This window comes from Ceratosolen solmsi, unplaced genomic scaffold, assembly GCF_000503995.2.
Source record: "Ceratosolen solmsi marchali unplaced genomic scaffold, CerSol_1.0 scaffold57, whole genome shotgun sequence".
Classification (NCBI taxonomy): domain Eukaryota; kingdom Metazoa; phylum Arthropoda; class Insecta; order Hymenoptera; family Agaonidae; genus Ceratosolen; species Ceratosolen solmsi.
The window spans coordinates 5,744,788-5,771,493 of record NW_011948427.1 but is presented as its reverse complement, the minus strand read 5'-3'; the positions used below and the strand labels follow the sequence as shown (position 1 = coordinate 5,771,493).

The 26,706-nt window shown below is 34.3% G+C and overlaps 1 protein-coding gene across 1 annotated transcript in view; it reads right to left on the bottom strand.

Moving 5' to 3' along the window:
• LOC105363497 (probable serine/threonine-protein kinase yakA) overlaps positions 1–26,706 on the bottom strand; it is a 72,505-nt gene that overhangs the window by 26,272 nt on the left and 19,527 nt on the right. The window contains exons 2-3 of the mRNA XM_011501223.1: positions 19,418–19,604; positions 17,900–18,179 (exon numbers count right to left, since the gene is read on the bottom strand). Coding sequence (XP_011499525.1) covers positions 17,900–18,179; positions 19,418–19,604 — 467 coding nt within the window. The remainder of the gene's footprint in view (positions 1–17,899; positions 18,180–19,417; positions 19,605–26,706) is intronic.

Sequence of the window (26,706 nt, the reverse complement as noted above, 5' to 3'; positions counted from 1 at the left end):
GCTATAATCAAGAAATTTTATCGTTTGATCTGAATAATTTCTAAAAATCTTGACTTTATTCTATATTGTCCCTGCTATCTTAATGCCCTATAACAACCGAATAGGCATCAAATGAAAATAGTTAACGTTGTAGAGAATAATTAAAAACTCTGATAAATATGTTTCTTGTTTCTCTGTCATAAATAGAGTGTAAAAAATCTTATAAGTTGGAACATTTAACTGTTAATATGTTTTACTTTATGGTATAAATAAAAAGCAGCGTATCTCATAACTGTAAACATTAAAAGAAATAATTCTGTGAAATTCGAAACTTTGAAATATCCAATACTTCGTTCAATACTGTGTGAATAATAAAGAGCATTCATTACGGAGAAGAGAATTTGCCATACGTGGAGAGGATATTTCTTTAAAAATCAACTCGTGGATTCTCGTAATTCAAAGTTGGCCACAAGTTCCGCTATAAAAAGCATCGCCACAGCTTTGCGACGTCTTTTATGGCGACTCAATTACAATCGTACCGATTAGTATGATACAAGGTTAGTTGAGAGTCTTTTAACATTCCAGGGCACTCCGGCCTTTTCGCAATCTGCACTTTGTATCCGAATAAACGTACTTATAAAGTTCAAGGCATCGTAGTCTTGCCAAAACATAGGCTCTCCCCAATTCCGTTTCCCGATTGCTTCCATTCTCGCTCGTACTCTAATAATTGCCATGCGTACTTGGCACGACGGCGACAGTGAATCGGACGACACGCTTCGTTGGGCACAAGGTCACTTCTTGTGTAAATATTTATTCATGCGTCGAAGTTCCTAGGCCCATGCGCGTGTGCCCGTAAGGACGCGCGATTTGTGAGGACAAGTCGGTCTCTTTGCGTCGAGAAGAACTTTCGTGACGTAATGGGAGAAGGATTAGCTTCACCTGTCCATCACAACCCCATGCTAAGACTTGACCATTTAAATGGATGCATATATTAAGGGGCATCACAATTTACATTGGCAGTTGAACATTTGACCTGAAAGTAGCGATGCGCTTCGATAAATGTAAATAGTGCGATTGTTAGGGGTTTGCGCCGTAAGAGCTTATGTGACAGTTCTGTCGCTATAATTATCATACAATTTTTCCTAAATTTTCCACTTTATTCTAAATGGTAAGAATTAGAACAACTGCATTCCAAAATTAAGGGAATTTTACATTTCGCCTGCAAACATCTTCTACACAATAATCTTTTTTCAATTTAATTCTTACGGTATTAATTGAATTCAAATACATTTTTATAAACTCCAGTATCATTCAACTTGCTGATTCTTAAAATTCTGCATAATTTAATTTTGAATGATAATTTCTTTGTACTGCTCTAAATAGAAACTTAAACAAGATTGGCTAAATATGTTCTTTTTTATTTTTGAAATATTATTTGAAAATTATTCGAAAACCGAAACTTATTACAAATACTTGTTCCATAAATTTTAGAAAATATGCCATAAATAATTCTATAATGTATACCATTCCATATAATTAATAGATTAATATATGCATTTATACGTTGATAAACAGTAGATTGATAAATTGAATATAAGCGTGGAAACGAAACGATAGAATCCACTCTCTTAAACTCAACGTGTTCTTAATTTTTTTTAATGTAAAATCATTTTTAGTGTTTTTTATTTTTATTGGAGTTATAAATAAAACATTAATATCCACTACAACTTCTTGTATATAGTTATTGCAATAAATAATTATATCCGAATAAATAAGATTCGATTATAAGTCGATATTCGAACATTTTGAACTTGCGCGTCAAAGAACTACCCCTGGAATCTGAGAAAAAATATTGGCATTGCTTGTAAAGTACGAATCATTCGAAAAACACGAAATCGGTATGATTCCCGAGAGAGAGATTAGCGCGCACGCATGTCCGCGCACACACTCACTCGCGCGCGCATACAAAGGAGAGCACCCAAAACGTTTTTCTGCCATTAAGCTACTTGAATTATGATATTTGCCGAGCGTCTCAAGCTCTCGTATATGAAGTCATAAAGTTGACGAACGCGCGCATTTTAGATGCGACGGCTTTTTCACTCATTTGAGATACGGCAAGAGGAGATTGAATCTGGGATACCCGGGGCATGTAAGCAGCTGTCTATTCCGGTGGAATCGCACATTAAAAAAATTGTTGAGGAATCGAAGATGTTATCGTTGCGAGTCTTTTTTTCAAGCCTTTCCGTTTCGATGACGACCTTATCAATTTTTCATCCGGATTATTTAATACGACGATTAAATTAGTTCTGCAAGTCTTTAGTCTACGATATATTGTCCATTACAATACACATTTCATTCAGACAATTCAGTCACATGATTCACATTATAAGTTTGGTATGGCAAAAAAAAAAGTAGAGAATTTGGTGTTTTGGGAGAGAGTGGTGAATTTGGTGGAAGATTGTTGAATAAATCATTTAACATCGGTCCAGTGAATAGTGATATAATGTGTGAAACGTTAGTTTAATATATTATTAAGTGAGTTAATTTGTACGATAAAGCAACTATTAATAAGTACTTTAAGCATTGGAGCTTATCTATTACAATGGATTTATCTTATTTTCATTAAAGAGACTTCAATCGTATATTTTTTCTTCCAGAAGAGTTATTAATACAGTCTATTAAATCAAAGTACTTTTTAAAAGATTACATAACATAATAATGTACGTAAATGCAATAATAAATTATAATTCTTAGTAGTATTGTTTTTTAAAATACTGTTGTTAAAAAATTCATTAAAGTATACAGGATTACTTGACGTACTACTTTCCTCGTATTAAAATATATGAGAGACCTTTATGACTACATTCTATGAATATTTGTTTTCTTCTAAATGCAAGCACATACGAATGTTTCTATTTCAACGCATTAAAATCTCCAAGAGGTAGTATTTTAATATCTCGAATTTTAAATATGTTTACTTACTTAAATAACTGTATGAATAACGTATGAATGCATAAGCCCTTTCACTAAATCACTGGGCTTTCAATTTGTATAAAAACATTGTATTATTTTGTTTTAATTTATAAAAGAACAGAAAAGAACAAATAATATAGTGCAAACTTCAGATAAAACTGTAATATCTGCAAAATGTGAAAATCCAGAATATATGTAAAATATGAATGCAACGAAATGTGTATTTAAATTCATTTAGTCCAATAACACTAACCTCGAATTATACATACAAGAGAAGTTCTATAAGAAAATTGTTTTTTTTTTTTGCTCGGATATTTATCGTTTCTCCAAAGATTGTGAAACATTAAATAATAATAATATTTAAAGTGATTTTATTTTTCGTATTTCAACGGCAAAGTCAATCAATCAAGTATACTTGTAATATAATTTTATTTATATACAAAAGGCTAATTTTATATTGAATCGAACCATAGAATTAGCTTCGTAAGGAATATGAAAAATATTAATTATTAAGTCCGTAATAATAGAGGCACGAAGTCAAGCAAGTCTATTTATAAGTAATGGCATTTGCATAAAAATGGCAAATGTATATTGAGAATATCCATTAACTGGGAGTTGATGTGTACAAGAGAAAACTTATAGGCATTCAATATACATTTGTTGAAGATGATGGATTGGGATATAACTTGTAATGGCATAGAGCTTAGGACCTCCCCTCCTCAGCCTCGCTATTCACTCGTTTTTAAAATAATCAAGTGCTGGAAGCCGAGGACTTGGTCGGGAATAATCGGGAAAATCGGCGCTCGATGGATGTCGCGCAAGTCGCGTTAACCGGGCCTCCGGTTCGCTCGTCGCCTTCGGCTTCGCCTTCGTTGGGCTCGGAGGTGGGTCGCCAGCCAAAGAGTCTGAGGAAGGCGCAAAGGGTGCGGCCGCTCGGCTCCACCTCATTACCCGGCATTCTATGCATCCGACGACGAGCGCACCACGCTCCTGCGTCTGATTATTGCTCGCCTCGGCCGGCCCACCCCCTTTTTGCATCGCTCCTTTCTCTTCAAAATTTATCCGCTCTCACTCGCTTACTCACTCGTTCACTCCCCTCCCCCATTCCTCATTCTCACTCACTCATTTACTCATTCTTACCCACTCACGCCCCCCCCCCCCCTCTCTCTCTCTCTCTCTCTCTCTCTCTCTCTCTCTCTCTCTCTCTCTCTCTCTCTCTCTAGTTTAGCTGTCGACTGCGTTTTTACTATCCAAGCTCATTTATTCCCGAACCGGGGAATGATATAGTTGGCCGGAACAATCACTATTGATTCATCATCTCGACTTTGAAACTTCGCCGTATCTGGAAAACATCGATGATTATTACAAATCGATCTGTCTGATTTTCGAAAGCTCTCGATTCGTGATTAATGCTTTCAAGACATTTTCGATATGATTAATCGTTAAATAAGGAAGATGGAGAAAAAAAGTGGGAAATGTAAAAATATCAAATTTAGAGTATCTAGAAACGGTCACACTTCATATTTTTCTTTGTAAGATTATTTAACTTCAAGAAAATGTTTACTAAATTTAACAACTGTATCTACCGTATTATTTACATTATTTTTAATCTGCAGGTGTATTAAAAGCAGTTATGCACAAATACTTAATTTAATAATCTTATATTTTCATCGATTGAGAGCAAGCCACATAAATCGATGTCCTTAAATCATTATCGAGCTATTACAGGATAACCTGTTATAAATGACGTAGCTAATTACTGTATAATATTTAAAGTTTTGAGTTTTAGTTTGACAACGTTTTAAAATATAAGAAAGCCATTTACGTTTGCATAGTATTGTCTCTTGGGAATAAAAAAGAAATCTGCAAATACACCGGACGATAAAAAATATATAAAAAGCTACTACAAATGGAGGAAAAAGTCATAGCTGTGTAATTCCAGGAACAGCGCTTTAGTTTGATTTTTAATTATTCATGCATTTGTGAGCCGCGAGGCAAAAGAAAAGAAAAGTAGATGAAGAAAGAAAGAAGCGGAAAAAAAGCTGAGAAACAATCCGCGCGAGCTTTGGACTCGACATAGCCGCGTCCATTCGTCTTCGGCTCGTCCCTTCTGCTCATTTTATATGTATACGCAATTATTGGGCGTCCCGTTCTGTCCTACGTTTTACGGTTACGACATTCTCTCGTCTCTCTTTCTCTCTCTCTCTCTCTCTCTCTCTCTCTCTCTCTTCTCATTCTTTTTTTCTTTCGTCTTCTCTTGTCTCTTCGTTTCTATTCCCCAGACATACTCTTACTCTCTAAATCCCAGCTGCCACTTGGGACTGAGCGAATAAGAGACTCGGGCTATAAAATCACAATTGCTCAATTCACGTTAGTCATTTCCTCTATTACTCCCTTCGATGTTCTTCAGGTGATACAGAGACTGTCTCTATCTCTTACTTGTGGATGGAAGAATTGCGCGAATACAAAACTCGTCTTTTCGCGCGCAATTTGTACGAATAGTCGCAATTTGTCAACAGAACTTAGAAAAAGTCTCGGTAGATCTGATTCTCTTTGCTTTCAGCACTAGGCGATTGTATTTCGTCAGTGCGAATGTAATACAATATGCATCACTTAAAAAATTAATTCCTTTATTTAACAAGCATATTGACGTGTTTATAGTCTGCCGATAAAAAAGTTTCTTTGACCCAATATAATTTCTTAGCTATCGAATTATGAGAATTGTCAAAGAGCGAAAAGTATGTAGCTTTATGGTTAGTAAAATGCAAGATTCGATTTTTAATGTAATATCTGTAGTGCTTATTATTTTTATAATCAAAGTTGCAAATGAAATTATTGACCTTTTCTCGTCCAATAGCAAACACTGTAAATCGTTGACAATGAAAACTGGTCTTTTAATAAATAGATTTTATTTTTGATTAAAAGCACTGATCGATTTAAAAATACTCGATAGTGAACGGATCCAAACTTATATTTTATAATCCTGTTCTTAATATTAGTTAATCAAATACGACTGCATGTAATAATTTACTTAAAATAAACATGAATTATTAAAAATTCAAATACTATTACATACAATTATTTAGAATTTGAAATTATTGGTACAAAGTATTGATTTACCATTGTTTTGCCAATTTTTGACCTTTTACGCTTTATTTTATTCTCCTAACTAATAATGTAAGTTATATTTTGTATTCAAATATTTGAAAGAAGTAAAAAAATTTCTACTCTACATAATCATTGAATCGCGTTAGCAGTGTTAGCAACACATAAAACCTTTTCGTATTGTGTAAATTGAAAAAATAACATTTTTACACGAATCTAGTCATTACAAACATTTTACTAGCCGATAATTTCAGCGCTTTTAATTCTCCAATACTATTTCATCGTTGATTAACAGCAACACAAGCTGATTGCGAAGCCGCAACATTCGACAATAAGAGAACCACAGGCACGATCAAATACATTCCAAAACACCGAGGCAGTTGTATCGGTTGAAAAAAGGCATCGACAGAACTTCTCTCGCGTTAAGCCTGTATAGCAGGAGTCATAGTCGAGAAGTACAAAAAAAAAGATCAACAGAGCGAGCGAAAAAGAGGAGAAGAGGAAAAGACGGAGAAAACGGGGGCGAGAGTAGCGAGCGAAAAATCTCCTAAACATTGAAATCCGTGTTTCTTTATATCAAAGCGGGATCTCAGGATCTCCAGTGCACCCCTTTCTAATCAGCACATTCTCGAAATCTCTTCGCCTCCTTAAAGGCCTTCCGGAATTCAAAGGTACACAGAAGAACCTACGGAGACAGCCTATCGGGCTCCTATCTCACCGGAGCCTCCAACTCTCCCTCCATCTCGCCCCCTCCCCTTCTCCTGTCGCTTTCTTCCTTTCGAGCGTAGATTTACAAGCTGCACGAACACGACGTATTGCCGCGGCAGCGAAGACGGAATGGGGAAGAGAGAGAGTGAGAGAGAGAGAGAGAGAGAGAGTGAGAGAGAGAGGGGCAGAGAAGATTTAACGCACGCGCGCGCGCGCCTGTGTGTACGAATGCACCGTCTCTCGTAAGCTACGAGCTAATCAGAGGTACTAAAGCAAGATAGCGAGTGGCAGTCGGCATGGACGCGACTATCGTGGCCTGTCGTTGATGCTACATACAACCGTAGAGAGGCAGTATTATTTGCGCCCTGCTACCATTTGTCGTAGGTGGTCCCACTATTCTCCTCTCCCACTTTTTCCCATCACTCTTTTACGCTTTCTCACTCTCTCTCTCTCTCTCTCTTACTCTCTCTCTCTCTCTCTGTCTCTCTCTCTCTAATCTCTCTAATCTCTCTAATCTCTCTAATCTCTCTAATCTCTCTAATCTCTCCGATCTTCCTAATCTCTCTCATATCTCTTGCCCGTACATATGATGTAACTTTGCAAACCAAAAGCAAAGTCAATTTGATTTATGAGGAAGCACCAGCTTAACGTAATTTGACAAAACATTGTATTTAAACATTTTGTAAGTCCTATAACGCAATATTCAATATTAAATGATGAGTTCGTGTTTGCAATGCGTTTGTGTATTATAATAAGGTAGCGATTACTTCTTCCCATAATTTACGATGCTCGTGAGATTAAGAGACTTCCGGATCGATTGCAATGGTGATCGAGAAAGGAACAAAACTAAATGTCTGAATTCGTATTCGTAGCACTACGTTACATTGTTGTCACGGAGCAACTTTCTCGTCCCGACTTACTAACCTCCCGGTCATTTCATTCGAACGGCGATCCTTTTCCCGCCGATATAATTACACTCGGCAGTGTCCCGTGACTGCCTACTTCACGGGCAAGCACGCAGCCGTCCCTTCCGCCTTTCCTTGCTCGGTTTTGCCCCCTCGCCTCCCCCTCACTCGCCCCGTCATTGTCTTATATTTTTCAGGTACTCCGAAGGCGGATCCTGGACCGCGGCAATATCCGCGAGACATACGCGCGCAGATCGAGGCGCGTTAACGAAGTCGAGGTCTGACGAGCGAAAAATCTCTCCCATGTCCGTGTGAACGTATGTGCGCGTACACGTGTGTCTTTTATGGGAAATAGGCGGATAACCGTTGAGAAGAAACAGTAGAGAGCGAGAGAGATAAGGAAACGGAAAGTGTCTTTGGTGGAGACGATAAGATCGGCCATCGGGTAATTTAAGGATCAATTAGGTGCGCGCCGCTGGAGATTTTCACATCTAGCAACGACGCTTCCTTTTTCATGAGGATTTATCGCGCCGTCGCATTAGGAAGAGTAATATGTGCCTGCCCGCGTACTTCGATACTCGAATAATTGTGTAGGAAGTGATTATATATACGGATTTACGTTTGGCGAACAATTGAATGGATGAGGGGATCATTGATTATTTTGAAGTACAATAATGAGCCGAATGACTAAAAGTATGCTTATCGAGAAATATCTAAATGCCAAATACATTGAACTCGTGTGGCAGAGAATTAATTGTAAAGAGATGATATTATAATTATATATGTGAAGTATTTGAATGATAAAATGGAGCAATAAACTGTATTTGATGCCAATACATATATTTGTTTTTATAATTTTTTTTGTGCGTATGAAATGCACTTAAGTTTTATAATAGTTGGAATTGTCTTAACAGTTTTTACTATTTACTATTTATTAAATAGTTTTTACTATTTAATACTATGAACATTAGCTATAGTGTTTCAATTATTTAGAAATAAAAGATATCGTCACTTTACACGCATAAAGAAATTTAAGAATAATCTACAATTCCTACTTCTCCTTTATATGCAAATAACGCGATAAGCAACCTATTTTAATCCCTACTTATCTATTGCATTAGCTATACTAAATATTAAATAATAAATATTGAATAATAATAATATTAATATTTTGATAAAAATATTTAATAATAAACATTAAATAATAAATAAATAATAAATAATAAATATTTAAATAATACTAAATAATAAAATAATCTCATTTTTCACATACACAACAAAAGTTATATAATTTAGCAAAGGGAAATTTAATTTTGAATAATAATCTTAATTATTGTATTTTTTATAAATCTTATTTTTAGTAATAATGACTTAACACTTTTGTAACATTGCTCGAACAGATCAATTCTATAACAAACAACAATAAAAAAAGAAATTAAAATTCATGTAGCCAACGAATTTATAGTTGTACATAGATATTAGGAAATTTTTCTTACTATAATCTTGTTTAGCATATGTAAAACATTTCACGTACTCATTAATAATTATTAGGTTTTTGGATGAGATGGAGGTTTAGAACTCGATCTAAGGTTACTTGGCAATTTTCATCAACCTTCCTTTATCGATCTGGCTTTATGCTTTATGAATCGTTCTTGGCACTTCTAATATTAGCATTGGTGGAATTAGTATCGATTAATATAATGTTATCCTCGTACAGCGTAAATCTCTTTTGCTTTTCTTTTTTATAACAACAAGAGTCCATTTATAATTGGAGAGCGAAAGGATGATATTTTTTTCAGGGTCACGATATTACTTAAGGAGCGAGTAAATATTTCCGATGCAATGGCCGCCGACTGGTCAGTATAAGAAAAATAGGGGATTCAGTTCCCGAGCCAGAAAAGTATCGCGAATTCACGACGGCGGCAGGCAATCCATAAAACGACAATCTTAAAGCGCACAAGGCAGAGGCGCGGGAGGTAACGGTAGGGAATGATTAATAAAGATGCGCGAGCACGCGTGTCACCGGATATGAGACCCACACAGTCAATCGGTCGTCGCTTCAACTACCTCCATCTTCCTTCTACTCTTCTACTTCTTGCTACTTTATTTCGTTTTCCCAACTCTCCCGAGGTTCTTTCAATAAGAGAATATTCAAGGATATCTTGCCTTGAATTTGCATTAGTTTTTTCTCGCTTATTTTTTTCGACTTATACGATTAATTTTATATGGATTGGTAAGCTATATGGAAACTCGGAATATTATTCGGTAGCACGTCATGGAGCTTGTTACGAACAACAAAAGATTGTATTATTAACGAGATCTTTCACTAGTAGATTTAATAAGTATTTCTCTCTCTCTCTCTCTCTCTCTCTCTCTCTCTCTCTCTTTAATCGGCAGAATATAACAATTATAATGACTCTTATTGAACTCTCTTAAATTACCATCAATATTATTATTAAATTTCATTTTTATCATCGTGCATTTAATAATCAAAACTATTTAATTACAAGAGTATTAATTATTTTGTAACAATACAAATTTTTCAAATTTTTTTCTCGATTTCCGTAGTTTCAAAAATAAAAATTATGTTGTAATATAATGAAATTTATAAAAAATATAATGAAAATCCAATAAATTTAATTAAATTCGATATTGCAATACATGTTGCATTATTGATTATTAATGTGCAATTATGGTAATGGAATTTAACTGTTTATATAACTTAATAATTTTATTGCAATTATAAAAAATTGTAATAAAAAGTTCATTATTTGTAACAAATAGCCTATAAAAATTTCAATGATGGCATTTTCTTTAAGAAGAAAACTTTAGTGTTCAGTTTACGAAGTCATTTTCAACATACCTGGTAATGCTCATAGATGTTATTGATTAATAATTCTTAGACTAAGAATAATTTTAATGAAGATACAAAATATTTCCCAACAAATATGATTGAAATGTAAAAAAAATTTTTTATATAAAGGCATATCCTTTATAGGGAGTACATTAAATCGCATTCATTAATTTTAAAAATATAATATTTGCGTATATCATTGTTGAATGTTAATTCGTTTTCAAATCTAACACATCAAAATATTTCATAACAATGACTTGCATTGTTTATGCATTCGTGATGAAGTTTGCGGTGGCAAAAATTATTACAACCTACTCATGAGGAGCTTAATATTTTTATATATTATTTATATTAAAATTGGGATTAATAAATATTTTTAAAGTCTATTGTTTTAACTAAATATTTATTCTGATCTAAATGAAATATATAGTAAAAATTGTATATATACTATAAAATCTCTTATTAAATAATTGAATAGATAAACAAATACATAAATATCTATGTGCGTGCGTGCGTGCGTGTGCGCGCGTGTGCGCGCGTGTGTATGTATGCATGTGTGAATGCACATATACATGTACGTACTTAATGTATGTATGTATATATATGCATGTGTACTTATTTACTCCCTTCCCTTGAGTATCAATAATAGAATAACGCTCGATGTGATGTAATTATCAAGTGTCTAAATAAACAAATAAATATTAAGAATTATATAATATGATATATTAATATTTATATCGTAAATTAAGATTAGTTACATTTAAAAAGAGTACGAATTAACTTAGAGTTGATCATGTCTATTTTTTTTTATTTATGCTTTTTCAATCGTATATAAACCAATGCCATACTTACTCTAATATACTATCATTATTAAAATTATGCAAAAAATATACCAAAGTAATTCCAATTGCTTAATTACAATATTATCACCGTAAATGCAAAATTTTACATAATCTAAAATATATTCCATCCAACATCCATTCAAATATTACCAAATATAACAAAATTCGAGGATTAGCGTTTAATCGCGAATCATTAAGATGAGCAATGATAATTGCCTAGTTTCATGTAAAATTTTCACATGGCAAAATTCACAGTTATTATTACGACGTAGTGGCGTTAGTGAAGCCAACGTTTCGAGCAACAGGTCGAGCTCAAACCCATCGGCGCGTTCACCTCAGTCATCGTCTCAACTAAATCCTTTGCGCGCTGGCACGAATCTGCAAAATACACGAAATGCCCATTCGCACGCGTGTAACGCTCGCTGCACTTCGGAATCCTCGACGCGCCGATTGCATGCGCCTGTAGACGCACACGTAGGCATAGGCACATGGTGTGTGTCTGGAAAAATGCACATCTGCCCTCTTTTCGGTGCCCTTGTTCAATATATCGACTCTTGTCTTATAAGAGAGTGCTTCTCCGGATTCGAACCGAATAACTCCCAACTGCCATTCGTGGCATCTTAAAGAGAAATAAGAGCGCTTTTAGCAGCCAATATTTAATCGACTATTCCCAGCTTATGATTATGCTTAAAAATTTTATAAGAGCCTCGCCTTCTAACTGCGACGCAAACTCTTTTCCTCGTCTCATCTCTTAGGCATTATTAATTCATGTCTTGTTTAGTTTTTCTTTTTTTTTAAATTATTTTTCCAAAGAATTTCAATACTTATGATTATGTAAAATTCTTTTCATTTAAATCGCAATCTTTACCTTTTATCCAAAAAGGGCTTCCTTTCTTTCGTACACTGCTGATATCACACACACACACACACACACACACACATATATATATATATATATATATATATATATATTGAACAGATCGCATGGATAAGATGATGTTTTATAGTTTATTTTTCCACATTTTTTAATATTATATTTTATAATAATTTATATTTAATGTAATTGAGATATAATCGAGAATTTCGAATAAATTAATGAGCTTGTTAATCGCACATATCAAGTACGGAAAATATAGGATTTTTTTAGTCTTAATGAAAAGATAATAAACTTGAACTTTGGATGAATGTTTTAAATTCACTGACTGATTTTATCGCGCTAAATTTTTTGATAAATTTAATATAATGGAATTAATTTTACGTCAATGATAAATTAATATTTAGACAACTGAAACGTCAATGATTTATAAATATTTACCTGTGCTAAAATAATATACACTTAATTAATTGTATAAAATACATAGCATTTTATAAAACGAAGAAAAACTTAAAAAAAACTTCCATCAATTAAGTTTAAAAATACTGCTGTATAGCCTGCTTCAAGATAAAGTCGCAAACAAACAAAAAAAAAAATGAAATGAAAAGTTTCAACAATAGGATTTATGACATGAAAGAGGCACGAAGAAACAGGAACATGGCCATAATACTGATATTGATTGGTGAATAACAAACTTGATTATTATAATTAGTTGTCGTATTTGTGTGAATAGATGCCCGTAATAACAATATAAAACCAGACTTTAATTAAAATTTAAGATTAACTATACATATATAATACAGCATATTTGTACCTAGATAAGTAGTATAAAATAATATGAGAAAATGTACCTTATTAAAAAGAATAGTACATATATTTAAAATAATTTTAATTATTTTTCAATTTACGGATAATTGTTTTAAATTTTGTTTTTATAATTGTTTTTACTTTCGCATAAACAATTAATCAATAGGAGTTCGTTTTTGTAATGTTAATTGTTATGTTATAATCAAGTGTGAAATTCAAATAAAATATCCACTAGCAAGGCAAATAAACCTCATCAAGTTGTTAAAAAAAAAAAAAAAAAAAAAAAAAAAAAAAAAAATAAACAAAAAAAAAAAAATTATTATTGCAACTTTTTATTGTTTAGAAGTATCATTATTATCGTATCACCATATTCACGAGTTCAATGGACAGCTATAGTCAATACGCTCTATCTTTTGAATTGTTTTATCGGGAGAAACTTGGTTAGACCTTCTACGCATGTATATGAAGCAAGCATTATAAAAGCTTACAATACAATTGTTTATTATACTAACAATCATCATTCAAATGAAAAAAGTCATGTCTTGTAGTTGATTTTCTCGGCTTCATGGTTTACTAAAGTTTTAAATATATTTTACTAATGAGTTTAAATTTTTATTTTAAATGATATTTAATAATAGATGGGTGACATAATATTTAAGAAATACAGCGAGGCCTTTTCCCATAAAAAAATAATTAATATTTATTACTCATATAGGGACGACCTTTTCATTTTAAAAGACCATATACTTTAATATAAATGAGATGGTTAGCTCTCATAAAAATACAGGTAAATTAAGTAAATAAAAGGAAAAAAAGAGCAACCACTCCGCTAAACTCGACGAAGTTTGCGGGATATTTTCGCTACTCAAACAATTTCCGCTTGCAAGTGCCGTACACAAAGACAGAAAATTCCATGCATCGGATGGATGTATTGGAAACGTTACGAATCGCCGTACATGAATATGTAGGACGTTCCGAGTTGACTGCTGGAAAAAAAAAATAATCAGCACACATGGGCGAATATGTTGTGTACCCGAGGCACATGCACGTACGCACACGTGGATACGTAGTCCGGCGGCCAAGGGAAGATGGAGAAGTAAGAAGATAGTCGCAGTGTATGGGATGGTGGCGGTGGTGGCGGTGGGGGGGGGGATAAAGAAAAATTAAGAAATAAAGAACAAATGGAGAATGAACGAGAATGAAAGGATAGAAAGACAGTCGCAGCTTTTACATCGGTGGGGGCGGAGGATACTCGAGGCGCATAATAATCGTCGGGTCGCGACGTCTTGCGCTAATGCAGCGTCGATCTGAGAGAGGCGGTGAGTTTTCCATAGTGCGCGTCGAAGAGCGCGCGGGTGGTACGTTTGATTTACGCGGCTGCCCGCGCACATAGCTCCGTATACCGAGGAGTCAAGAGAACTTTGAGCGAATACTCCGAGCCAATGATATATAGGTCTAGACGCAGACCCGGTGGCCACTTGGTCACTCCGACCTCCACGTGATTACTTCGTATCCGCCCGCCACGACTGGTCTCGAAAAATCGACTTGTGACATCGACGAATATCATTGAATCGGTGTAGATTGAGGAGTTCGATCGCGGACCAAGCTTAAACGAGAATTGTCCTCGAGGTGGACTCGAGCGCCGTCACCGTCGCCGCCACCAATCATTCGGTGAACCAAAGATTCGTAAATTCAATGTGGCTGCTCGCTTGTATTTCCAGCAAGATATTCGACTGTAAGCATTTGCAAGGATAAATTTCCAGTAGTTCTAACTTCAAATCAAATCCCTTTGCCATTTTAGGATAAATTTAACGATGAATTATGAATCAGGAGCTAATGGTATTTCCTTCAACCGCATTCTTACTTGAATTATATTATATATACGTTCTGGGGCGATGTTTAAGATATTTCAAGTCTTTGAATTTTCTTTAGAGCGAGCAGTGGCTTGCCCGATATTCAGAATATGAATTATTACTTTAAACAAATGGTTCTACTCAAGCAATTGAGTCATTTATTGGTGCTTTAGAGTTATAAACCTTTAAAAATGCAGAGAAAAAGTATTTTTCATTTTATAATGTAATTGTGAGCAAAATACATTGGCAATTGAATGAAACAGAAAACAAACGGAAATAAATGGTTTGTAAGAGCAGCTTCTTGCTATGTGCGTTAGAAAATGCATAAAATGTCTGAAATACAAGGTAGGGAATTTTCTGTATTTATTCATGACATACCTAGAAAAGGTGTGAGAGAAATTTTGCAGACAATATTTGGCATACCAATTATATACATTCATATATATATATACAAAATTCATATATATACACATGAAATAGTATTTATATAAAATTTATAAACGCTTCATTCTTTCGCATTCTTAATTATATGAAATAATTATTAAAATGACTTTTACACTATTAATTAATCACTATACATCGTTAATTCTAATAATGAACTAAAAAATATTTGATCATACGATTCATATAGTAAATATGATTTTTTAAATTTAAGCATGATTTCATTTTCTAAAATTCTGTACCATAATTGAGAAATTAATTCGATTAGTTAGAGAGTTATTTGATAGAAAATCGATACAATTACACATTTTCAAAATCGTCAGCATGGATATATATTTCAAGTTAATGTTAGAAATTTGAAAGTTTCATTTGTGAAATATTCGTTGTACGTAATATACTTTTAATTATGATTATGAAAGAACGATAACGAAGGAAAACACTTAGAAAGGATATCCTATAAGACGAAGATTCTTGTTAATTATTATTCATTTCAGTCGCGTTTGAATCGGTAGATTTTCATAAAGTCTTTATCACATGTAATGAAAGTTGATGTGAAATTTTTACGATAATTTGTGGAAATATTTAATAAAATGAATAGTAATCCAGGTTGAACAATTGGGCTATATTTAAGTAATTATTTGAAATAATCATTAGTTGGTTAATGTAGTTTGTTAAGTCATATAACTAAAGTAAACTTATCATGCTTTAGAAATTTAAGAAATTAAAATCACTATTAATTGTATTATTATATAAGCATCACAATAATGAGATTATTATTCAATTGCTTAATTTAGTAATTGAATAATTATTAATTATAAAATTGATATACAAAAGGGACTTTCTTTTTATGAAATTATTAAATGTGTACAGAAGCAATCAATGTTTGAATTAAAAACAATTAATTGTTTAAGGTTTGAACGAAATGACTAATAAAATTCTTTTTAAAAGACATTAAACACAATGGGCTAACAACGTCGAACAGGCTTTTCTTTAACATATATTGCATATATCTTTAGGTAAGAAGCAATGTAATTGTACCATGTATCGAGGCTATTTGAACAAAGTAAAGTGCAAAGTTACTGTTAACTTCTGCAAAGGATTTCGTAATCGTTAGCATCTGACCTAACGACGGAGTTTACTTAGGCAAGGTGAATTTTTTCTCTTCCTCCTTCTCTAACTCCAGTCTCCCTCCCTCGACCTCGCGCCATTGATTTTATACGAGTGCCGAGCAGTTTTCTTCAGGAGCAAATCAACCTTGATTCGAAACGTGATCTAGAGCAACCTGCAAGAGTCGCGAAGATCGGCCGAGGTACCGCCAACGCCGAGACAATTCGCACGAACATAGATAAAAAAAATAGATCTCTTTTCCTTTCGACGTAAATGGGAATTCCATTAATGTGGGCATTATAATTAAAATAATAACTCTTCTTTTCCCAGCCGCGCAACTTTCTTATTCCCATAAAAGAATAAAAGGCTTCCCTGGCAATTCTTGTCTGAGATTTTCACGGCTTTATTTTTCCAACAGGAAAGCCGCGCGTGCTTATCCTCGTAAGAGACGAAAAAATAACCTTCATGATTAGTGGGTTTTGCTGTGGCTCTTTTTTTTTAGAAAACGGTACCGCTTTAATTAGTTGAAAGCGGCGTACGATTTAGAGAAAAATATCTTCAATGGGATCGAGATCTGATTTGATCTATAAAATTAATTGAAGAATGACGTGATTTTTTCGCTTCTATAAATTCAAGCAGTGTGTGAGATATTTTAATTATTAATGACGTCGATAACAATAATGATAATGGAAGAATAACTCACATTTTTTACGTTTTTCCAAAAAAAAAAGGAATTTTATCGTGAGCGATATACTTAGAAAATTTTAAATAACCTGAGTATAAACCTTAATTAAAATCAAGTTCGATCATGAAAGTTTCTATAAGCTGATGAATCATAACAGTTATTGAAAAGGTAGTTATTAATTCGTTCAATGTCAACAAGTAATTACAGTGCCGGAATAATTTATTGAAAATTATAATCACTTTTCGCTAACGCTCACGTTATCTCGTTTTTTTCATACACTCTTTTATGTGGGAAACTCTTTAAAATTCAGAATATTATTTTATTGTTTTTCTAAAATTTATCAGTGAAATTTAGTGACACACATATAAATAAGATGCTACAGTCAATATATATAAATAATATTAAAATCAGTGATTCAATATAAAAATGTCTTGCATTAAAACAACTAATAATACAATAATTATTTAAAGTTCAGCTAAATCGATATCAAGCTCAAAATCATTGTAACTACATAACTTTTTTGAGCATTATCTGCCGTATCATAAATAATGCTGATTAAGTTAAAAGAAAAATTACTCAATTTACGATTGTACTAATGAAAACGTAAATATTTCAGAAATCATTGCGACTTTACGTATTTAGTATCTCATATTCAAATTTAAAACATTGAGAAATGAGATGTCAAATATAAATGTATCGGATAGGAGGCGAAAATGCTGGACAAAAGAAGATCGACCGAAATGACGTCAATATATCCAGGACTCACCGAGCATTTTGCTGAGGTCTGCATTATGGAGGTCAGGATTTTCGTCGGCGAGCTTCTTGCGCTCGACCTTGGCCCATACCATGAAAGCGTTCATCGGACGTCGTATGCGTTGCTCTTTGAGGCTCCGGGCGGCGGCCGATCCACTTCCGGGATGGCACATCTTCACCCCGGCGGACATTGGGCCGAGACCCTGCTGGTAATCCTGAAGGGAAGGACCAGAAGCCAACCAGGACATGTCCTCGAGGCGCTGCTGCGCTGGACCGCTCAACATTCCCGGTATCTGGGCAAATAACGTTCATTGTGCGCCAATCTTTTCGATTCTATCATTAATAGCGAGTTTTGTTAAAGTTTATTTTAGTGAGGAATGTTGTAAGAGGCATCTTTCAATAATTATATATTAATCTAATCATTTACTATTATTCTACATTTATATTTTATAAATTTTTAAAAAATAAAATTTGTACCTTACATTTTTCAAGTATTTTAATTGCATTATTGTGTATTATCTCGCAGTTAAATAATCCTATCATTAATATTATTATTGCTATCATTATTACTATTATACTTTTGTTGTTACCGTTGTTATTAAAATAAATTTAAAAGCAATCGACGCGAAAGATTTAGAATTATTTTAGTATGGTGGTTGTAAGAATAACATGTTTTTATATGTTATGCACATTATTTCTTATCTTCTCAAGTTTTGAATTATTTGATTACGTAGTAAAAATATTATAGCACAAGTGTTGTATCAATATTTTATAAAGAAACATTATAAAATTTTTGCTTATGAAAATACTATATTCATAATAATATAGTAAATTTATGAGTAGAAGTGTATTTGTTATTTATTTTATACAATTATTCGTTTGTAAAAACTTTTTTTTTATATCATATTGCTTTTATTCACTAGTATTATATAATCGAAAAATAAGGAATTCGTTAACATTTGTGTATTCATTACCATAATTTAATATTTATTTAATTTAACAAATTTTTTACGACTTGACTTAACTGTGGTAGAAGGTAAAAATGTCTAAATTGCTTGTCATAATCTTGAATTTATCGGTATTTATTATACATCCAGGAAAATTTTGAAATAAAATGAAGATTTTTTGTATAGTTGGACTTGTTATTAAAATTAATTTAAATATTATTGAAACAAATTTCTAGGCCTCGTCTGTAATTGTGAATAATATGATCGTCGCGACGACGAAATTTATCGAGCTTAAATAGAATTACAACCATAAAATTTTGTACTCCTTATAACCTTTGAATTTCTCATGCCTGAAATATATCTCCATTCTTGAAATATTGTAATAGAAAAAGAAACAAGAAAATGCTTGCATTTTTCTTAAGAAAATTTCAGAACTTTTATAACTAATGTTAATGTTTGCTTGTACATCGTACATCGAGTTGAAAGAGAAGCGATTATCCAGGAATTGAATTTGCCTCTGAGCGGCAGAGAGGATATTCATAAGGACACTGAGATAAGTTTGATATTTTTAGGTAAATAGTCACCGGTATGATCTGCGTGTCCATGGACATGGGACTCTCGTTACCGTCAATGCCCGAGTCGATGTCGAATGCCCGTGACGTAGGCGTTGCGTAGAGCGAGGAGTGAAGCGCCAGAAGTCCGGGGGAGCCGCCGTAGCTGCTCACCGGTGGTGGTGGTGTCACCTCGCCTCTCTCGTAGCTGTCCAGCATCCTAAGGAAGAAGATCAAGAGAAAGAGCGCTTAATAATGGCGATAGAAGTGGCCGACATGAAAATCCTGCTTAGCTTCTGCATACTGGGCGACGGGAATGCATGCGAACATGTACGGCTATCTTAAGCTAAAAAACGTCTTATATTCAATTTTGTAGTCATACCAAAGGTCTTTGACACGGAGACACTTTTTTAATGTAGCTAGTAACGCTACGAACATTTCTCTATCCGCGCATTTGTCCTTATCATCATAAATAAATAATTTTTTATAGGATAGTTTTATTGGCCCTTAAATATATATTAACGGCGAATTCGTTCTGAAGTACTTGTTAATGTATACGTCAGATTGGGTAATTTGCATTTGTACAAAGAATTAATTTACAGCTTCATTTGAATTTACTTTTAGTGAACATAAATCCAATGACCTCGTTTAGATAAATATATATGTATATATTGGGATAAATTGCGTATGCATGCATATACACAATCGCATATTTAACTGTATATATATATATATATATATATATATATATATATAAACAAGGTGATGAAAATTCATTCATTGTTTTTTATAAAATAAGCAAAGCATTAAAGGTATTCAAGTTACAAAAAAGGGAGGCAAAATCGATGAATGTGTCTATCTAGTATTGTCATGTATTTCAATTATTTTATCCATCATTTTATAAAAATTGAATTTGTATGAATGTACAAATAACATTTGTTATTAATATGATAACATTCAAGTTTCATATACATTTCAATTTCTTAAATTGATCATTGTTCATGTCGCGTGACTAAGAAATCATTCGTAATGTTAAAGAACACAGTTATAACTCGAAAGCTGGAGTAATTGAAATGAAAAATACGGTAAATACGATAATAAAGGAAGCAGATATCCAAAAGTGCATCTCAATCTACTTCGACCTACGTAAAGGAAAATGCGAGCAATGTAATAGTGAATGCGCGTGGCTTGTTCGCGATCGGACAAATCGTTGGAAGATGCGGGCGAGCGTCACAGCGAGGTCTATCAATCGTTTGTCTCGTTCGTCTGGGCAATTATCCGCCGACGTTTCCTCTACATCCCCGAGCTTACAATTGAAATGCAAGATGGCGCGCAAAAGAGATAGAGATAGAGATAGAGATAGAATTAGATAGATAGATAGATAAATAGATAGATAGAGAGAGAGAGTTAGATAGAGAGTTAGATAGATAGATAGATAAATAGATAGATAGAGAGAGAGAGTTAGATAGAGAGTTAGATAGATAGATAGATAAATAGATAGATAGAGAGAGAGAGAGAGAGACAGTGAGGGAGAAAACGAACGAGGACGAGAGTGAGAGAGGAAGAGAAAGGGAGAGAGGGAAAGATAAGACGTTTTCAATTACGAGAAAGCGTGCACCGATCTCGCCCTCATCCCATCTCCATTACAGTTACATTGGAGCGATCGGCGTGGGCACGCGCCACTTGAAGAAAAATGCCGCTCTTGATGGGCAGCCCGAGATCGGACGCAGGCTGCGCTCAATTTTACCGGGCCCAATAGGATTGAACGCGATCCAAGTATCGATTCGATGAATTTTCATAATCGAATCATTCCCAGTGTGGAATTGGCTTTTATTTATTATCGATGAAGATCCATTTCTAGGGCATCCGGACATTATCCATATTGCCTATGAAATTAGACTAGAAGGTAATTTCTCCGTATTCCCCGAAATTGCTAGATAATATGCGTAGCATTGTTAAATCAATGTTCACGTAATCGTTAATTTTTAAAACTATTTTATTAATTATGCGAATTCATTAAAGCTAGATTCGTGGTTTCATCTTGTATCGCGCAAGCATGCAAGTATGTATGCGATAATCGACTTCACTCTCTTTTAGCGAATTATTCTTATTTGAACATGTGATTCTTTTAAACGTTAATGATTGGTTCTATCATTATTTTATTTTGAAAAAATTTTAATTTATTATTTTCAATCTTCAGCACCAGTATTATAATACGCAAAGTGAAAGAATCTATAGTCCACTTATTAATATAGGAGATATAAAAACAAGATTTGTGGAATTTAGCGACGTAGTGGGCAACATATTTCATTAAAATAAAAAAAAAATCAAAGCACGATATAGAAAAAATAATGAAATACCTAGGATTGGTCATTATTTCCGAGAACTTTACTGCATAGTGTCATCGAAGTAACAAAATTCCATCACCGACATACCTTTTGTAACAACGACCGAAAATATGATATGATTATAATAAATCTACAATTACTTTCGAAATTGTAGTGGTAAGATAAGCAAGCGATAAATGTAAGCACGCAAAAAAAAAAGATTTATAAAAGCCGTTCGAGATTTATAAAAGATTCAAAGTGCGGGCTAATCAACGTTCTTTCCGAAATTACTCGGTAAAAGTAGGCGTGCGCATGTCAAGAGATCCGAGGCTTACGTTGCGTAAAAATGGACGGTAGGAGAAGAAACATGGAAAAGCTAAGCAATCGGCTAGGGGCCAGAGGCGGAAAAAGAATTGCCGAGAAGGAAGTCGTGCGCGAAGTCGAGCGGGCGATTAGGCAATGGATCAGACGACGGATCCGACGATGGGTCTGGCAATGGATCTGGCAATGGGTCCGACAGCACGACCGGTCAGCTGGGCGATTGATCTGTCAAGCTCGTGGAGGAAACCAGCCGACCGATCGACGTGAATGAACCATTCAAGGGCCACTTAATGGAATTCCCACGATTGTCCTTAAGGCATAAACGCCGGGCCCCTCCACCGCCTGTCGTATAATGCGCTTCGATGCACCTGTCCCCCGACTTCCCGTATAAACATGTCGTATGCGAGTCGATCGAACGGCTATTTTCGTGTTATAATGTGCCACTTTCCGCGCTCTCAGGATATTTCTTTGAGACGTCATTGGGTCTCTATTGTCAGTTTTGCCGGGCGCGGAAAGGGGTCGCGTTTCACGAGCTACTCGTCACCGTTCTTATTAATTATCGATAGTTGGGTGGCCAAACCGTACGGCTTATATTTTGACAGAGATTCCGGCTCGTGGTACTTATCTCAAGTCGCAATTTCCACTTTTTATTGACCATTTCATCTTTGGTATTTTGTTAGGACTCCTAAGATTTATTTGTCGTTAACATTAAACCAGATGTATGTACTCGTATATATCGAATGTACCAGCGATTTACGTGGTACCATTGTTAATTGGTAAACTTGACTCGAGGAAATTAAACAATGGGCTTATGGCTGTAAAAATATTGCATTTATTTTATTATATATTTCAATATTGTTAAATTGTAATTTTTCTATTATTCAATTTGCAGTTTATCAATCGGCACCTTTAGCCACATCTGTAAACGTGTAATATAAGAGGCTACCTTCTTCTTAAGAAAAGGCCATGTTTATAACATTTTACTATGAGAACGGTTAAGTGTGAAATATTTAAAACTACTTTTTCTTAATTAAAGAATAACTAACGTTAAGCTTTTCGCATGATGGGGAACTTCAATGAATGACGAAGGAATAAAGAACGGCCGAGATAATAGGAGTAGTCATAGTTAACGTATTATAAATTAACCTTCGAGCAGTACATCAATTCCTTCTGAATTTCTTCAAAATACTGAAAGCACGGCAAGGCCTCCATCGGCTTGTGACAGTTGTGTAAAAATTGCGCGAAAATGAATTACAGGCGTGATTTACGTTTAGGACGTAAATCTCGGCACACGGCCGAGTCCCATGAATCGGCCGGCCACACTTTCTTGCCAGTAACACACAGAGAGGGGGGGGGGAGAATGAGAATGGGAGAGAGAATGAGAGAGAAAAGACACCTGTGGCGAAACTATATAAATAAATAAATGAATAAATAAATATCCTTTAAAAAGGCAGTAACCTTAAGTGTTCCCGGGTCCGTGGGCACCGCGAACCCAAGAACTCGATGAGTGTTTCACATAATGGCTATTGTTTCATTTTATAAAGCAAACTTTAGTATGCGGGTGAATCGAGCAAGTGTAGAAGGTATGGACAATGCTTCGAGATCCACCCCGAGATCAGCGACTGATGATCCGACGAAAACGAGAGCGACGATGGACCGCACGTGCGCCTCTTTCTCAGATACGCGCGAGCATCTCGCTCTCGACTTTTCAATGCGTGCAAGGCGCCGTTGACGCTTGCGCTTCGGTCTTTTTACATATCGTGCCGTAGGTCGTTTTTCTTTTTATGCGTCGACTTTTATAAACCCCTACCTGCTACGCCATACTGTCAGCTTGGATGAGGATGATGAAAAAATGATGTTTGCTGTTCATGCTCGATCTAACGATTATTTATACTTGGATTTGCATTGAATAGTTAAGCTATGCGACAATTTTCTACAAGTTGCAAATATTTGCTACAAATTATTATTGAGAGCAGAATTTTTATAGTGAATCTGTTGGTATTTCTAACTATACCAAATTAATTTTGAATACGATCGCCCATTTTCTTATTAATCTATGATCTTGAAAGCTTGGATTTATCGTAGATTTTGAAGACATATTTACAGAAGTATAAATTCCCAAAATGTAATATTATGGGAGGTTAATTATAAATTTAACAGTCACCGGATAAGTTGATGAAAAAATATTAAGTAAAAATAAATTAAATGAAGAAAAATTGTTAAAATTTATTTGCACAAATATTTCTGGTAAGGTGGTGTGTGCTAAATAGAGAAGTTTTATATAATAGGGAGTATAATACCATTTATATGATAAAGCTTTCTGTAAATAATTCTATACCTCAGCGAACGTTACGAGGATTATGAATCGAAGCTATTTATGATTTATATGATAGTATGTACAGGCTACGATTAAAAAGATATATATATATATATATATTTACCATCGCATCAAATTTCTCTTAGTAATGAAGAAAGGTGGAAGAAGTTTGTAAAAAATTGCTGTTGAAGGGTAAAATTGAGCTTTAAATGCGATCGTGAAATTTTCAGTTAAGCTTGTCCATAGATTAAAAATCATAGGCGATAAAATTTTCAAAAGATTATGTTTCCACCAGAGTACCGTACCTGATTAAAATTTCTTGACATTTAAATTAAAAGAGCCCATTCGATAAACGTAATTAAATATTAAGCACTGTGAAAAACGGCAAGTGCGATATATTTCCTTACAATTATTGGTTGGAGATTGAATGAAGTTTCGAAAGCGCCGATAGATACCTTACATAATAATAAAAAATTATTCACTCGCCTACGCCGTACGTTCGAGAATTCCTCAAACTATTAAGGGCCCTCGTTCGAAAGGAAAGCCACACTTACTCGCCTCCCAGGCACTGTGCGAGCTAGCCGTTAGCATCGTAAGCATCGGCTTGCTGGAAAGCCGCTTTCGACGATTGCCAAGCCCGTCTAGCAATAAATCGAGGATCCCGAACGAGTCGCAAAAGTGCCAGCCGATTGTCTCGGCTTTGATAGGGGCCTGATAGCCAACCTCATGTGGCAGCGTACTCCCCTCTACCCCCGAAGGCCTCAAATTCAGCCGGCGAGATTTCACTTTACAACGAGGTGCGAACGCCCATGAGGCGAGCGACGGCCGCGAATTTATAGCTAGGAGGCTCCGGTGCACGCACGATCGCTCGCGGCCGATCATTAGAGACGCGCTCACGGCATTCTCTACTCGACTTCCATGGCCATTGTAATTGATGATCTGCCGCGAGTGAAAGCAATCGAGGGGCCTTTTGCGGAGACAAGTGTCCGCGCTAGCCTCGGGAATTCGGACTCGCATGTAATGAGAGTTGGCCACTGATAGTCGCGAGTGTCCGGGCTTTGACGAGCTAAATACGGATGATGGATGGATGTTTATTCCTTCAATTTCAATGCACACTTCCGACCGGACCTTCGGAATTTTAAATGGTCAAACTTCTGTGGATGCGACACATCCACTCAACGCTCATTACTTATAAAGTGTTTATGGCTTTTGCCATAGTGCAAAAAGTGTGTGATTAAGAAATACAGCTTCACACGGAGAAGCGTAAATTTTTATTCGAGACGCTCCTAACGTTCCGTCAAGAACTGCACATCATAATGATTATTATTGTTCGAAAAAATGGCCATACAAGTCTTGAGAAGGGAAAGAAGATCCAACTAATGGCAATTGTATTATTGCTTAATGTGTGCGCTTATAATTCTGTATATGCAATAATATTGTACTTTTACAGTTATACTAATGTAATTGCAACTAATAGTAAATATGGGTATTTTTAATCGACATGATGTTGAACAACAGTTTTGCAATAGAATTTTGCAGCTATGTAATTATATTCTTTCAAATTTTTCATTTTTCACATTTAAATAAATGACTTGTGAAAATCTCAAAACACATATCTCAAAATATTTACGTATTCTAAAAGTTCACACAAATATTTTACAATAAATGAACACATGTATTTACTTTAATTGAGTTCAAAGTATATTCAAGCGTAATAATAAAAAAATTTAGCAATTCATTTCCACGTACACTTTTTAACAATAATAATAGTGCTGTATAAATTGTTAATGATTATTATTCTTGTATGAATGAACTTTTTTTATAATGTATGTAGATAATTAGCATTAAATTAATTATCTTACGTGCAGTAGTAGAACGATTATCAGAAATATGTTAAATACTATGATTTTTGTATTATCAATAATATTCATAAATCAGTCATATTTCTATCAGGTAATAATAATTAGTTATTATATGAGAATATAAATATATTGTAGCTGATATAATTATTAAATACTTATTTATTATTAAATATGTGTTCATGTGTAATGATATTTTGCACCCACTATTGCTTAATCTAGCATCGACTAAATAATGTCATTTAACATTAAAACATTACTCTGCAGCTTTATTATTGATAATTTCAGATCTACCAAGAAATGTTGAAACTCGCACAACGAAGGTAAATTTTACTTATATCGTTTAATTTTAATTATAATAAATCACCCATCTTTATTTTATTTTAAAAGAATTGCTAAAAAATTGACATTCTAATGTTGGTATATAGTATTATTATTTATTATTAAGTATTTATTTAATATTTTTCATTAGGTATTATTATTATTATTATTATTATT